The 17682-nt window shown below is 42.4% G+C and overlaps 1 protein-coding gene across 1 annotated transcript in view; it reads left to right on the top strand.

The window, feature by feature from the left end:
• The window catches only part of grm6a (glutamate receptor, metabotropic 6a), a 189749-nt gene that overhangs the window by 137218 nt on the left and 34849 nt on the right, over positions 1-17682 (top strand). The window contains exon 9 of the mRNA XM_060932426.1: positions 1126-1749. Coding sequence (XP_060788409.1) covers positions 1126-1749 — 624 coding nt within the window. The remainder of the gene's footprint in view (positions 1-1125; positions 1750-17682) is intronic.

Below are 17682 nucleotides of genomic sequence, written 5' to 3'. Positions count from 1 at the left end.
ATCTTTTCACTCTGGAACCCGTTCTCAAAAGATTTCGTTTTGGGGCACCCAAAACGCCGGTGCCGTGTGGACGCCAGGCCGAAACGATAAACAATTTTATCGGATTCACCTGAATCCGTTGCCATGTGGACAGGGCCATAGTTATCTGTCCAGAAAAATGACACGTCATCTAACCTTGCTCTATCCTGCAGTTGGACTCACTAGGCAGGCTTTTCTTTTCTTTTCTGCCGGCTTTGAGCTGGAGGGAGAGCCGAGTCCACCATGTTTGCCCACGCTGACTTGTTTTGGTTAAAAGTAGGTCAGACACGCCCCATGGTGGTCACGTGATATTGTTGCTCACTTGCTTTGGCGATCTCTGGAATTGCAAAATGTGGGACGCTTTTTATCTCGGCAAAACTTTCACACACAGGATACACAGTGTGTGTGTGTGTGTGTGTGTGTGTGTGTGTGTGTGTGGCAGTGAAACATCTCAAAACTCCAACAGCGACAGAAATAGAACATTTTACCCAGAATTCAACTTTGCAGTCAGAACCTTTAAGTAACGAGTTATACACTTACTGTGTTGCTTTGTGCTTTTTTTTTTTAAGGAAAACTCATTAGTGACCATGTTGACGTTTATTATTTTCTTATATCAGTCCTTCTGGAAGTGTTTTATTCCCACAGAGATTTACTAAAGAGAAAGGTCAGAGGTAAAGCTAGCTTAAAATTAAGTTTCCCAACATGAAATAGTCTTCAGGACTGAGATTTCTTTTTTTTTTTTGTCTTTTCATCTTCAAGTGAGACAAAAAATCAGGCTGGTGAGAGAAAAAACTGTTTAAAGTAGGTGACAATATTATAAATAGCTATAAATTGATAAAACATCCTTGTGTTCTTTAATAAATAAAAAATAAATTCTCAATATTGGCAAGCTGGCGAGCTTTAAGAGAAATAAAATACTTGCTGTTACTGGAAAATAATCAACTCCTATTATTGATTATTGTCTTGTAACAGCACACACCATCATGTTTTATTCTCCGTGTATCGTATTATGGCAAAAAAGACAGCTTGAAGATTTGACAATTTTAGTCATTCTGTATATTAATGAAAACATTTATTAATATAAAGTTATTATATATTAAACCTCAGGTGGAGGAGATGCAGTGGTCCGGAGGTGAGCATTACATCCCTCCGTCTGTGTGTAGCTTCCCGTGCCAGCCAGGTGAGAGGAAGAAGATGGTGAAAGGTGTACCGTGCTGCTGGCACTGCGAGCTCTGTGATGGCTACCAGTACCAGGTGGGCGAGTTGTCGTGCGAAATGTGTCCATTCGACATGAGGCCCACGGTGAACCACACTGCCTGCATACCCACACCCATCATCAAGCTGGACTGGCACTCGCCCTGGGCTGTCGTGCCCATGTTCCTGGCAATCCTGGGCATCGCCGCTACTCTGTCCGTAGTGATCGTCTTTATTCGCTTCAACGATACACCCATTGTGCGGGCATCAGGGCGCGAGCTGAGCTACGTGCTGCTGACGGGCATCTTCCTGATCTACGTCATCACGTTCCTGATGATCGCTGAGCCGAACATGGCGGTGTGTGCTTTACGCAGGCTGCTGCTCGGCCTCGGGATGTGCATCACCTACTCGGCCATGCTGACCAAAACCAACCGCATCTACCGCATCTTCGAACAGGGCAAGAAGTCAGTGACGCCGCCGAGGTTCATCAGTCCTACATCGCAGCTCGTCATTACCTTCATCCTCGTCTCCTTCCAGGTGAGACAAAACTGATTGCTGTCCATCGATCTGGAAATTCATGAGTGCTCTAAAGTCTTTGGGTTAGAAAATAAAATGAGACTTGAAATCCTGCAAAGGTGTCGAAATGTAACGCAGATATGTTATGATGTTCTCCCCGTGTCTGCATGGGTTTCCTCCGGGTGCTCCGGTTTCCCCCGCAGTCCAAAGACGTGCAGGTTAGGTTAATTGGTGGCTCTAAATTGACCGTAGGTGTGAATGTGAGTGTGAATGGTTGTTTGTCTCTGTGCCAGCCTTGCAATGATTTGGCGACCTGTCCAGGGTGTACCCCACCTCTCGCCCATAGTCAGCTGGGATAGGCTCCAGCTTGCCTGCAACCCTGCACAGGATAAGCAGTTACGGATAATGGATGGATGGATGGATGGATGGATGTTTTCCATCCACAGTGAAATTTCATCCAGACTAAGCACTACAAACCATTCACAAGCTGATTTTCAATCCTCATATCAAATTATCTCAATCAATTGTTCAACATGATGCCACTGAATGTGTCACTGGGGTCGAATGGAGTCAAAAACACGTCAAGATGTTCTTGCGATGAGCTGATAGTCTATAAATGATAGACTTCATGAGCTAGAAACTGGATCTCAATAAAGGAAAAGAAAATATGGACATATTCTTAATTCTAAGACTCCTGCTCTTGGCTGGCAGGAATGGAACCCAATGTGCTCTTCTGCTGTTGCATGCTGAGATGCTTTTCTGCTCACCACGGTTGTAAAGAGTTGCTATGAGTTACGATATCCATCCTTCCTGGCAGGGCAGCTCGAATCAATCTGTCCATTTTCCTCTGACCTCTCTTATCAACAAGACGTTTGTTTTCACCCACAGAACTGTCGCTCACTCACTCAATGATTGTTTTTTGTTTTTCGCACCATTCTGTCTGTGTAAACTCTACAGACTGTTGTTTGTGTGTGAAAACCCCAGGAGATCAGCAGTTTCTGAAATTCTCAAACTACCAGTCCATCTGGCTCAAACCAACACCCATGCCACAGTGAAAGAAAGTCATACTTTGAGATCACAATTTTTCCCATTTGGATGTTTGAACATCATGAACATTAATTAACTGAAGCTCTTGATTTGTATCTGCATGATTTGATGCACTGTGCTGCTGTCAAGGAATTGGCCGATTAGAGAACTGCATCAAACAGAACAGCAGGTGCAGGGGTTAAATTGGGCTGGGGCTGTCCGGGGCTGAGCCCCGGCACATAAGCTCGGAGCGGATGGCATATGATCACGCACACATCAAAAGCAACAAACCCTTTTCACGATTTTCAGTTCTGAATAATTAAATATCGTTTTATTAATCAATAAACCCATGACTTTTATGAGATAGATCATAGTTTTCCTGATAACAAGACGACCTGTCAAAGCTATTTAGAACAGAACTTGATTCAGAGATTCTGGTTTCTGGAACACTGCGTGGGTTGCCAATTCCGCTTTTTATAAGCGACTTTGGGGTTTCTTTTTTTGTGAGCTCGCTTTAAAAAAAAAATCAGAAGTCGTGGTTTGCGGGTTTTTGGGCTTGTGTTTCAGTGTTGTGACTTGTTTATAATTTTCTCCGTACACCGTCTCCCCTTTTACCTGCATACGATCCTAATCCATCAGAGGTGCTTGAACGAACTGTCTGTGCATTTGGCGAGTTCAATTTCCATAGTCCCCAGTTATCGACAGAAATTAGCCAGGGGGAAGGGGGAGATGTCAGTTAAAGTTAGTTACTGAGATTGACCAAAAGTTGAGCCTAAACATACATAAGATGCAGGGGCGTGTTTAGCCTATTTTTGGGGGTGCTCAAGCACCCCCAAAAATGAGCTCAGCACCCCCTAGCTCAGCACCCTCAAAAACACTGCTTTTGGACGTAATTTTCAGAAATAAGTGCCCTTGCACACTGCGCAATGAATGTGTGCGTGGCCGTGTGTGTGTTCTTGAATTCACCTGTTACGTGATAGTTCTATGAGCAGTAAAATCCCTCTCCTCCTTGCGTCCCCTCTGATTGGGTTGCCTGTCCGCACGAGTGCTTGCTACGACATGGTGTTTTTTTTAACTGGATTCCATGCCGATGAGGAACTCGAAGTAGCACCTGAGTATTACTGGCATAGCGAGATGTGAAGGTACGGCCTGGAGTTACAATTGTTAAACACAACACAATAATATGCATAATGCAATATTGATGTTCCCTGGTCTATGAACAGAATGATAAAAACGACATTTATCATCCATATCGAGATACTTTTGTGCAGAGCTGTACAAGTGCTACGGTGCTAGACCACCGTGTGTTAGTCAATTTTATTTACTGTAACATAGCGTTTACGTTTGCTTATCATTTATATATTTATATTTATATATTTATCATAAATAACATCATAATAATTAGCAAATTAATCAAAACAGACACTGAAACGTACATGCACGAAGCAAACAATTAAACAAATGACTATCAAAAGAACACGACCAAAATATAACAAATATAACAAAAAATATAAACTAATGTAAAATCATAATAATACACACTATTATTACACAATACACAATAACACATTAATTAACAATTACCACTGTTCAAAATGAATAGCTCCAACATTACAAATGCAGTAGTAGGTCTTGTTTAGTTAAAAATATAACGTAAATATTTGTGTCAGTGGTTGTAAATGTGTAGATATCATAGTTTATTGGGTCAGCTTCTGTTAAAACATTGCATAAGTCTAGTCTAGTCTTCTTGTCTAGTTAAGTCTAGTCTAAATGCGGAATAAATGTGGAAACACTGTCGTTCAAGCCAGGTGCCTCTGTCAGCTCTGGGGGCTAAGCACCCCCAAAGATCAGATGCTAGAATCACCCCTGATAAGATGAGCATATTATAGCAGCAAAATAGAAGCACAATCATTTGAATGCAGCAAAACTTTTGCTGCATTCAAATGATTGTGCTTCTATTTTGCTGCTATAATATGCTCATCTTATGTATGTTCTAGACAATACAAAAAGCACCACATGCCAAATAAATAATTGAATACATAATAATAACAATAATAATAAATGCTTCCAATGTTATAGTGTTGTTTGTATTTGGTTGCATTCACTGCATGAATATATTTGATTGACAATTTGACTGACAGTGTTTTGGCATATTTAACATTTATCCTCCGAAATAAATCAACTGTTTTGGTTTAAGATTGTGCAAGCCTTCAAATTTTCTCACTGAACATTTCTCCTTCACATTTTTCACCTGTAGGCATGTGACAAGATTTAACATGATATTGCTCAACCTACCTCTGTAAAGTCAGCTAACAACTTATTAAAATGCACCAGAATTCAGCAAATAACATGTATGATAATAAAAAACTTCTGGGGGAGGACCCCCAGACCCCCCACTAATCATTTCCTTCAAACCAATGTACAACAACCTGTACAATCTGTTACATTGGCCAACCAATCTACATTCAAACTGCCATAATGTGTAGGGGGGCACTACAAGACACACATAGGCCTACAACACACAGATAAGGTGTATATCTCTGTGCAATATGATATGGTTATCAAATTAGAGGGTTATTTTCCAAAAAGTATATTGGGGCAGGGCGGCGGGGGCAGGGGCGGGTACGAGGCAGAGCCCCCCCACATAACCAATCCCAATTTAACCCCTGAGCAGGTGGATGGGTGTGTCTAATAAAGTGGCCGGTGAGTGTATATTATCAGTAATAACTTGCGTGAAAAGTAGAATCTTAGCAATATTTACATGAATTTCAGAACTTCTTAGGATCTGGTATGTCCTTTTTTGTATGTAATGATCGTGTGCATGAGTTCGAGCTAAACACAGACTCCACAAATTTATGTGAAAACTTATGATCCGTGTTAGATCAAATCCATCAGAGTATCATCTGAACATGTGCTTCAGTGGAAGGGATAAGAGTCTCGGAAAATCCAACCTTCTGTAATTTGCTTGAATTTAAATAGTGACCTAGAAATTGTGAATATTGAATAGTTATCATGCGGCACGGTGGTGTAGTGGTTAGCGCTGTCGCCTCACAGTAAGAAGGTCCGGGTTCAAGCCCCATGGCCGGCGAGGGCCTTTCTGTGCGGAGTTTGCATGTTCTCCCCGTGTCCGCGTGGGTTTCCTCCGGGTGCTCCGGTTTCCCCCACAGTCCAAAGACATGCAGGTTAGGTTAACTGGTGACTCTAAATTGACCGTAGGTGTGAATGTGAGTGTGAATGGTTGTCTGTGTCTATGTGTCAGCCCTGTGATGACCTGGCGACTTGTCCAGGGTGTACCCCGCCTTTCGCCCGTAGTCAGCTGGGATAGGCTCCAGCTTGCCTGCGACCCTGGAGAACAGGATAAAGCGGCTAGAGATAATGAGATGTTGCAGTTTTTTGTTTAAAAATCTTCAAAATTCTTGGAATTTTCTGTTTATTTCTATTTTTTTTAAACCCAAACGATCAGTGTGGTCCCAGATTATTTGACCCCACAACATCTTTCATAACGTAAGTAAGTGGAGATTACAGGCTTGATAAACTCTCACTAATCATCTGATTAGGTAACTGGAACTCATATCCTGATGCGTATTGGATTAATGTTTATTTTATGAGGCCCTTCAGAAAGTTTACATGTTGATCAAATGTTTTTTTTTCACAGAAATTTTCGACACCGAGTCAGAAATAAATATTCATTCGCGCAACTGGTGAAGGCTGGTGAAGCCTCCTCCGTTCCTCCTCCACTTTTTGAAAGTGTAGTCTGTTCGAAATCTTTTATACGATATAATCATCACTACACCAAGTGGCGTCTGTAATAAAACAGTTTCTCTCTGATAAAATCTTGCCACGGCATTCAGTCAGCAATGAATAATACACAATCCCAATATTTGTGTCATGCATACTGCTGTGACTGGATCACTGTATCATGAATTTATTAACACTACAATAATGAAATGAGTGCCACAGCGGTGCACTTTACAGCTCCAGGGTCTTTGTTTCGATCCTGAGCTCTGGTTAGTGAAGTAAGAACAGTAAAATGGCGCATGCTGGAGATGATTCAGCGAAGACTGATGTTGTAAGTGTTGAGTATAATGCTGTACTTAGTACGAACAAATCAGGAGTTGGTGATTAATGCGTTTATTATAATGCGCTGTCATTTCTACTGTATACAAGCTATTATTCTATCCACATTCACTGGATATGAGCAATCATGCGCTCTGATTGGCTACTCTACTACAAGGCTATCAGCTCATATACCGTTGAGTAGAGCAAAACAAAATGGCGGAGCGTGTTGCTAAACCAACTGAGGATGAAATAAAAACTCTACTTGAAAACAAAACCCCCAAAATTATCAAGTATTTAAAAGAAACAGAAATAGCCAAAAGAATACAAACACCCCCCCCCCCCCCCCCCCCCCCCCCCCCCCAGTATCTCCTGTTCCACACTCCAGCCCAGTCGGTGGCGGTGATGCACCTTTAAGTTGGTTTGCCAATCGCCAAAAAACCCTAAAGAAGAAAGACCCATCCATTCCATTATCTGTAACTCCTTATCCTGTGCAGGGTCGCGGGCAAGCTGGAGCCTATCCCAGCTGACTGAGTGAGAGGTGGGGTACACCCTGGACAAGTCGCCAGATCATCGCAGGGCTGATACATAGAGACAAACAACCATTCACACTCACGATCAATTTACAGCCACCAATTAACCTAACTTGCATGTCTTTGGACTGTCGGGGAAACTGGAGCACCCAGAGAACCCACACAGACACGGGGAGAACATGCAAACTCCACACAGAAAGGCCCTCGTCGGCCGCTGGACTCGAACCCAGAACGTTCTTGCTGTGAAGTGACAGTGCTAACCGCTACACCACCGTGCGGCCAAGAAAACCCTAAAATATACAAAAAATCTTAGTAAGTCATAGACCAGGGGTCTTTGATTTTATCCACAAAGGGCTGCAGGATTTCATTCTAACCAGGCAAGAGCCTCACCTGATTCCACTTGTTTAATCAGTCTCCAATCAGCCGTCAAGTAGACCTCTTATTTGGCTGGTATGAAAGCCTCCAGCCACACCAGACCTTTGCAGATAAGACTGACGATCCCTGTCATAGACTCACAGCGGGTCAGGTGTCAAAACGTCCCTCCCATGCCAGGGGCTGATCTAATCAGGCAGTCTCCTGTCCCAGTACTAACCAGGCACTTAGCACACCATTAGGTGGCATCAATCTCTGTTTCCATAGCCTCAGCCTCATGCCTATTACATAACTGGGGTTACAGTGGGGAGCCAGTCCTCTGGTAACCACGAGAGCTTGACTCCCTACTCGCATCTGTATTGTAGCCTGCCTTGCCAGATGGCGCCATTTTGATAATGGTCTTTGGTATGACCTGACCTTGAGTAGAACTCATGATCTCCCAGTCAAGAGGCAGGCACGCTAACTACTAGGCCAGCTCGCGATGGGCTAGAACAAGCAATGGTCAAAAACGGAACAGAATGCAGGCTTGGTAATGGCAATAGTGATCAGCAAGGAGCAATACTTCACAAGTTCGGGTGTGTTTGTGTACTGAGCTGGGAACAGGTGCTTGTGTGTGTGTGTGTAATTAAAGGTCTTGGTACTGAGAGAGCGAGGTGATGGATCAGGTGATAACTCTTGTAATTTGTTACATGAGGCCAGGCTTCTGGGCCGTGGAGTCACAGACAGAACTGATGTGACACAGACAAACACATCTGCCTGCAGTTACTCCGAAGATTCTGTGTGGGTCCTGATCATAACTGATCCGGAACCAGTGTCTCAGAAACATTACATCAGATCAAAAGGATCAGCTCAGACATCTCATTAGTGATCTCAGTGCATTCTGGGAAAATGGAAATGTGGGTTAAACTATTCTGGGTTAAACCCTTCCTCTCCCAGGAGCCGTCACTGGATCGGATCCAGACGTACAGTGCTCTGCAAAAGTCTTGGCACCTCGCTTTTTTTCATACAAACTTTGTTATAGATTTCTATTTTATGACTTCTACATTATCGAGTCAGTACAAAAACATTTTAGAGTTCCAAACGTTCGTTTTCCAGCACAGAATTAAATGTTGCAAAAAAAAAAATGCTTGTATCTGAGCAGCATATTTAACAGTTATTCTATGAAATCGAGTTTTACATGAGCTGATAAGCGATGTACGACGAGATTGAGTGGAATAACTGTTTAATTCTATCCACATTCACTAGATTTTGAGAAACAGAGCATTTTTATTGGGTTTTTTTTTGTAAATTCGATAAATCAAAACTTTATACAAAACGTCCAATAAAATCATTTCCGCTTAGAATGTAAACAAACCAGCAAAATGACAGGAGCAATTTGTGAAAAATGCGATAATAATATCCATCCATCCATCATCTGTAGCCGCTTATCCTGTTCTACAGGGTCGCAGGCAAGCTGGAGCCTATCCCAGCTGACTACGGGCGAAAGGCGGGGTACACCCTGGACAAGTCGCCAGGTCATCACAGGGCTGACACATAGACACAGACAACCATTCACACTCACATTCACACCTACGGTCAATTTAGAGTCACCAGTTAACCTAACCTGCATGTCTTTGGACTGTGGGGGAAACCGGAGCACCCGGAGGAAACCCACGCAGACAACATGCAAACTCCGCACAGAAAGGCCCTCGCCGGCCGCTGGGCTCGAACCCAGGACCTTCTTGCTGTGACACAACAGTGATAACCACTACACCACCGTGCCGCCCCACGATAATAATAATTCTTGAAAAATAAAAAAAGATGCGTTCTTACCATTAAATACTTTCATTCCATATTTTGTTGCTTTTTTGGGGGGGGGGGTTTCGAGTAGAGTTTTTATTTCGTCCTCGGTTGCTTCAGCAACACGCTCCGCCATTTTGTTTTTCTCTACTCACTGTATATAAGTTGACCCAGATAGCAATTTGATCTGAGCCGGATCAGCACCGGATGTACCCCAAAGTTCGGTCTGAATACAGCAAACAGATCCGTCCCACATAACTTTTGCTCTCTCCCCCATATCCGGCACAGATACGATTTTTGGATCTGGAACGGATGTGGGCCAGGTCCGGCACGGATCACTAAAAACACGTGTCTGTTGAAACTGTTGAAGAAATTGTTGGTGTCTGTTGAAACTGTTGAAGAACGCGCCCGCGCGGTCCCGCTCCGCGGATGTATAAACCTATCACTGTGTGTATCATTCTGCTCACATCCGACGCTGACCCATGGAAAGGGTTGGCCTGTCAGACAGAGCCAATGCGGACCTTAGAACATCAGCCGCGGACTGTAATGCTATCTGGGGATAGCCTAGTAGTAGAGTAGCCAATCAGAGTGCCCGATTGCTCATATCCAGTGAATGTGGATAGAATAATACATAAGAGAGCACTTTTCAGATTAAAAAAGAAAACATAATGAAGGCTACTGGGTTTTGGTGTAAAATTAAGAAGCGAGTGTGACAAGTCAAAGCGTCCAGAAGAACTGTGGCTGGTTCTGGAAGATGCTCAGTAAAACCTACAGCTCATTTTACCTGAGACCACTATTATTTAAAGCAAAGGGCCGTCTCACACCAAATATTGACTTTGTTTCATTTATGATGGCTTACTGTTTACAGTATTTTTTTAAATGATGAAACATTACATTTCATTATTTTTAAGCCATTTTTTTTGGTCGACAGCATTTCTTTACATGTGCCTCAGACTTTTGTACAGTTCATGTAACTACACCACTTTGTATTTGGCTCGACTGTAGTTGCCATATAACAAAGGGTCATCAACTGGCAGACTGTAGTCCTGGATGTGGACCCAGTGGCGGTTCTAGACCAAAATTACTAGGGGGGCCAAGGTGGGGCCAGTGTTTTTTCAGGGGGGCACATATGGATAAAACATGGCAATATTTAAGCGTTCAAAATTTTTGTTTAGTTTATTTAAAACCAAAACAAAATACATTGAGCATAAATACAATGAGAGAAACATTCTGTCTCAGTAGAGGTTTTTCACCCACGTGACCAAGTCATGTGATGCTGCCATTTTGGACGTCACAGCTCGAATCAGTTTGAATGCGAGGAAGGCGACAAACGAAAAACATAAAAGAAAAAGGAGCGAGATGCAGAAAACACCTTCACTATCCAGCGACGTAGGGCATTTACAGGGCGAGCAGAGGGAGAGGTATTTGCAAAAATTGAGGTTAGCAGGCTTAGAGAACGACGTTTACCTGCTTCCACCAGGATTGTTCACTGACGTACGGAAGTACATGAAGCCCTCGTCTTTACCTGACTTCGGCCCACATGATCTGTATACCTATGTCGTTAAAAACCCATCGCCATACACAGGTATTGATCTGAAAGCGTATAAGAGTTTGGATGCCTACAAATATTTTGTGTCAGGCTGGGTAACATGCCTACATCAGCAGGTCGTCCCTGGAGCCGGTGGTCGCCATCTTATTACAGCTAAGGTTTGTTCACATTTTCATTTACTTTCGGTCCTCAGGATAAACAAAATGTTATTAAATGTCATTGAAATAACTTCTTAGTCTGTTGAGACATGGCCCGTTATAAATTTGCTGTTACCAGGCAATGGCCAAGAACTGTATTATTAGGGTCGGTGTCTGTGTTGTAGCAGTGTACTAGCAGCTAGCTGTTAGCACTAGCTAATGTCAACAACATAGTAGCTAGTATGTTACTGTAGCAATGTTTACGTTCAGTCATTTGGATGACTGTTAAAACCTTTCAGTCTCAAGTTTTTCCTTTACTGTATTTACTAGTTTACTGTAATTATGATCCGGCAGCTATTTACACCGGATCCAGTGTAAATAGCTGCCGGAGCGCGCTCCGGCTTGCTCCCCCTCAAATTAAGCAGCGCACTCCGGGAGCAAGCCGGAGCGTGCTGCTTAATTTGAGGGGGAGCAAGCTGGAGCGCGCTCTGGAACCTCGGCCGGAGCACTCCGGGAGCAAGCCGGAGCGCGCTGCTTAATTTGAGGGGGAGCAAGCCGGAGCGCGCTCCGGCAGCTATTTACACTGGATCCGGTGTAAATAGCTGCCGGATCATAATTACAGTAAACTAGTAAATACAGTAAAGGAAAAACTTGAGACTGAAAGGTTTTAACAGTCATCCAAATGACTGAACGTAAACATTGCTACAGTAACATACTAGCTACTATGTTGTTGACATTAGCTAGCTTGACCTTCAAAATGGCGGACACCGGGGCGTCACGTGACCCTGTGACGTCAGGTGAAATACCTCAATAGCCTAAACATAAAATAAATTGTGCTCAATAAATCTTAAAACCATGTTTCTCTTTTTTGTAAAATAAGATTTCTATTTTTGCACACAATGAACCTTTTATTCAGACGTGGCTGCACTGGAGTGTTGTCCAAGCACTTGCTGATATCTGGAGAAAGATGAATACAGTAAATATGAGAGTGCGACTGAGAACAACATTTATCATTATTCATTTATTTATCATTATTCATTTATTAATTTATTATTATATCTATTATTTTTATTTTATATTTATTAATTATTATTCAGACTTCACACTTTCAGGGTAGGCTATAGGCCGACACTGCTCACACACACACACACACACACACACACACACACACACACACACACACACACACACACACATTTATTCATCACAAACCTGATGGTGCTGTACTTGATATGCATGGTGAATCTGGTTGTGACTCGTTGGGTTGTCCCTCATTCTGTCCCTCAATCTGATCCTGAATGTCTTCATCCTCACTCTCAGATTGCCTTCCAGATGCCTCACTTTCCACCTCTCCAACCACCACCTCTGGCTCTCTCTCCACCTCTGGCTCTCTCTCCTCTTTCATAATCTTCATCTTCCTTACTCTCTCTATGTTGCTTTTTGTCAACAGGGGCAAAAAAGGACATAATGTCCTTCTTGCTCCTTTTCATGATGATAGCCTACAGTAGGCCTACCGTATACTAAAAAGTAAACGGAGAGGAATGTAGCCTCTACATATCACAAGGCCATTCAAGTTTTACAAGAAGGTTAAACACTGTCGGTTATTTTACCCATTTCCCAAAAATATTAAGTTAGGCTACTTATTGCTGTGCAACGCACTTTTAAGAAAGCGCAATAAAACGGATTTATTATTGTAGTGAACAACAACAGTAAAACACGGATATGTGCAAACACTGACGTTACGAAATTGAATAATTTTCCTTACCTTCGCCTCTTTGCAGTAGCCTAGTCCTTGCAGGGCTGCAGCTGTTATCTCTCACGTCCGAAGTTTACAATTCGCGCTGCTGCTGGTCTTTCTGCTGCAGGTAACAGTGTGCGTGCAGCGCTTTAAGGAGTCCGTGTAGAACACTCCGTCATGTCAGTTCCGATCTTCGAGCCAGCGCACGTCGAAATTAATAAAGCTTATCTGTTCAGCACAGGGGCCACAACAGGGGCCAGGAGCAATTTTACAGGGGTACTGGCCCCCCCGGCCCCCGTTTAAAACCACCTATGTGTAGACCCATTATCATTCATCTCATTATCTCTAGCCGCTTTATCCTTCTACAGGGTCGCAGGCAAGCTGGAGCCTATCCCAGCTGACTATGGGCGAAAGGCGGGGTACACCCTGGACAAGTCGCCAGGTCATCACAGGGCTGACACATAGACACAGACAACCATTCACACTCACATTCACACCTACGGTCAATTTAGAGTCACCAGTTAACCTAACCTGCATGTCTTTGGACTGTGGGGGAAACCGGAGCACCCGGAGGAAACCCACGCGGACACGGGGAGAACATGCAAGCTCCGCACAGAAAGGCCCTCGCCGGCCATGGGGCTCGAACCCAGGACCTTCTTGCTGTGAGGCGGCAGCGCTAACCATATGTGTAGACCCCTCCAAAAAAAAAAAAAAACTCAAAGGACAGACCTAAGTAACAACCATAGTTCAGTCATTTCAGTTTACGAAAACTGAACCAGCTCATTTGGATCTGTATAAGATCCTCTGATGCGTCTTGTGGTAAATTTATTTAGCTCAAGGCACCTCATCTGACCAGAGCCTAGCTCCATGGCTTAGAGACATTTAATCAGAAAAGGGAAACTTTTCCCAGATTTTCAAAGCTTCTTCTTTTTATTTACTCTCTCCAGTCCAATCAGCACAAAAACAACACGATTTTTTTTTTAAACCAAATGTTATAACACAGAAAAGGATGCATTTATTCTACATGCCAAATTCAAAACTACTTTTGCTGTTCACTCGATGTTGTCCAGGAACTAGCGGATGTAGGTGGACGGAGAAATTTGTCCATTTTTATTTTAACACCTACACTGGTGCAAGTATGTCAGCATAGTGAAAAATATCACGTACACTCTTCATCCAAACTTCTAAATAGTAGCACACAAAATCGTTCTTCATAGTTAATGATAATCTTAAAGCTTAATAATGAGATCGGGGTTGCGGCTACTTCTAGTTTCTACACGAATATTTCAGTATTTAAAGGTCACTGTTGTAACTTTAATCCTGTCGTAAGCAAGGAATTTTAGCAAGCATCACAAATTTATGTAAGTTATATCATACGCACTGCAAACATGTCGTCTTAGCAAGTAAAATATCTTGAATATAGTCTTGTTTTTCTTTCTAAAAATAAATAACTGAAAGCAGAAAATTATCTGTGACTATTTCTTACCAAGATTAGATTATTTCAAGCTTGAAATTCGTAGACATGTCGAGAAGTGGGTTAATCTTGGATTTGGTTTACTGTAATCCTATTATAGGAAGAACAATTTGACTATACATTCAAGATATTTCCACTTAATAAGATATTATTTTTTAAGATAAGGTAAGATATGGGCGGCACGGTGGTGTAGTGGTTAGCGCTGTCGCCTCACAGCAAGAAGGTCCGGGTTCGGGCCTTTCTGTGCGGAGTTTGCATGTTCTCCCCGTGTCCGCGTGGGTTTCCTCCGGGTGCTCCGGTTTCCCCCACAGTCCAAAGACATGCAGGTTAGGTTAACTGGTGACTCTAAATTGACCGTAGGTGTGAGTGTGAGTGTGAATGGTTGTCTGTGTCTACAGTGGTGCTTGAAAGTTTGTGAACCCTTTAGAATTTTCTATATTTCTGCATAAATATGACCTAAAACATCATCAGATTTTCACACAAGTCCTAAAAGTAGATAAAGAGAACCCAGTTAAACAAATGAGACAAAAATATTATACTTGGTCATTTATTTAATGAGGAAAATGATCCAATATTACATATCTCTGTGAGTGGCAAAAGTATGTGAACCTTTGCTTTCAGTATCTGGTGTGACTCCCTTGTGCAGCAATAACTGCAACTAAACGTTTGCGGTAACTGTTGATCAGTCCTGCACACCGGCTTGGAGGAATTTTAGCCCGTTCCTCCGTACAGAACAGCTTCAACTCTGGGATGTTGGTGGGTTTCCTCACATGAACTGCTCGCTTCAGGTCCTTCCACAACATTTCCATTGGATTAAGGTCAGGACTTTGACTTGGCCATTCCAAAACATTAACTTTATTCTTCTTTAACCATTCTTTGGTAGAACAATTTGTGTGCTTAGGGTCGTTGTCTTGCTGCATGACCCACCTTCTCTTGAGATTCAGTTCATGGACAGATGTCCTGACATTTTCCTTTAGAATTCGCTGGTATAATTCAGAATTCATTGTTCCATCAATGATGGCAAGCTGTCCTGGCCCAGAGAGGTTCACATACTTTTGCCGCTCACAGATATCTAATATTGGATCATTTTCCTCAATAAATAAATGACCAAGTATAATATTTTTGTCTCATTTGTTTAACTGGGTTCTCTTTATCTACTTTTAGGACTTGTGTGAAAATCTGATGATGTTTTAGGTCATATTTATGCAGAACTATAGAAAATTCTAAAGGGTTCACAAACTTTCAAGTACCACTGTATGTGTCAGCCCTGTGATGACCTGGCAACTTGTCCAGGGTGTACCCCGCCTTTCGCCCGTAGTCAGCTGGGATAGGCTCCAGCTTGCCTGCGACCCTGTAGAACAGGATAAAGCAGCTAGAGATGATGAGATGAGATGAGAAGATAAGATATTCCTTTATTGAGCCCCATAAGGGGAAATTCAGGTGTTGCCGCAACTCAAGTACAGAGTAAAATATAGATAAATGTAGATGAAGTTAAAAAAAGAATGGAATAAAATAAAATAGAATAGAATAAAAACAGATATAAAATAAAATATGATATAATATAATATAGAATATAATAAAAATATAAAATAATAGAATATTTACTAATTATTCCACGAAATCAAGTCGGACATGAGCTTGATAGCCGATGAGGCACGTGGAGATTGAGTGGAATAACTGTTTTATTCTATCCACATTCACTGGATTTTGAGAAACAGAGCATTTTTACTTTTATTTTTTGCAAATTCGACCAATAAAAATTTTATACAAAATGTCCGACAATCTTTTCCACTTCGGTGGACTTCTTAAAAACCTATCGATGGCTGCACGAATTGACTTTAGGTGTTGTTGTTGTTGTTGTTGTTTTTTTGTAGAAAGCGCCGTCTTGCTGTCGTGCCGAGGTATAGAATAGCTTCAGACATTTATTTAATTCTTCCTTGGACATTTCAGTTCTGTAATTTTCAAACTTCTTTGAGCTTTTGAACCAGTCTAAAAAAAATTCAAAAAATTTTAATGTTTAAAGATGAAGAATGTAAACAAACCGGCGAAATGACAGGAGCAATTTGTGAAAAATGCGATAATAATAATAATAATAATAATAATAATAATTCTTGAAAAATAAAAAAACATTCTTACCATCGAATACTTTCATTCCATATTTTGTTGCTTTTTTTTGTATGTTTTGGGGTTTTGTTTTTGAGTAGAGTTTTTATTTTGTCCTCAGTTGGTTCAGCAAAACGCGCCGCCATTTTGTTTTTCCTCTACTCACAGTATATGAGCTGATAGCCTAGTAGTAGAGTAGCCAATCAGAGCGTGCGATTGGTTGTATCCAGTGAATGTGGATAGAATAAAATAAAATAGAATAGAATCGGGGCGGCACGGTGGTGTAGTGGTTAGCGCTGTCACCTCACAGCAAGAAGGTCCGGGTTCGAACCCAGCGGCCGGCGAGGGCCTTTCTGTGCGGAGTTTGCATGTTTTCCCCGTGTCCGCGTGGGTTTCCTCCGGGTGCTCCGGTTTCCCTCACAGTCCAAAGACATGCAGGTTAGGTTAACTGGTGACTCTAAATTGACCGTAGGTGTGAATGTGAGTGTGAATGGTTGTCTGTGTCTATGTGTCAGCCCTGTGATGACCTGGCGACTTGTCCAGGGTGTACCCCGCCTTTCGCCCGTAGTCAGCTGGGATAGGCTCCAGCTTGCCTGCGACCCTGTAGAACAGGATAAAGCGGCTAGAGATAATGAGATGAGATGAGAATAGACTCAAGACAGAGCTAAATAAGGATCACAACAGACAGCAACATACAGTGCACTTTAAGAGGAATCGCTGAACAAGAAGCCGTGAGTAAAAGAGCTTTATATAGTTCTAAAACAGCAGTTGACACAGATATTATATCCTCTCCAAAAGAGAAGAAGAATTATATCTGAATAGGATCCAGAGAGAGAGACGCCCAGACAGACAGGCACGCTGCTGGTTTCTGATGCTAAGCCGTCCTCACATCTCATCAAACTGAGTGCTCAGCCTCACACAGACCAGCTCAGTGATACGCATCAGCAGCAAATTCCTTGTTAATTCCAGCTACTGGTTTGTGACTAAAATGCTTGAGACGGAGGAAAACCAACCCAGGTGTCTTTCTTCTTCCTCTGCCACCTCAAAAAGTTTCAGGATGCTGATGCACGTGTTTACGGGGATATAGAAATATTAATAAAGCTTTTGTGGTCATGAGCTTAGTATGAATGAGATGTGCATGACTCAGGGGAAGTGGGCTGCGGGGGAGAGAAGCTTATCCGTCCTGT

The sequence above is a fragment of the Neoarius graeffei genome, chromosome 10, assembly GCF_027579695.1.
Source record: "Neoarius graeffei isolate fNeoGra1 chromosome 10, fNeoGra1.pri, whole genome shotgun sequence".
Taxonomy (NCBI): domain Eukaryota; kingdom Metazoa; phylum Chordata; class Actinopteri; order Siluriformes; family Ariidae; genus Neoarius; species Neoarius graeffei.
The sequence above is the reverse complement of the archived record's forward strand: the minus strand, read 5'-3'. Positions and strand labels throughout refer to the sequence as shown.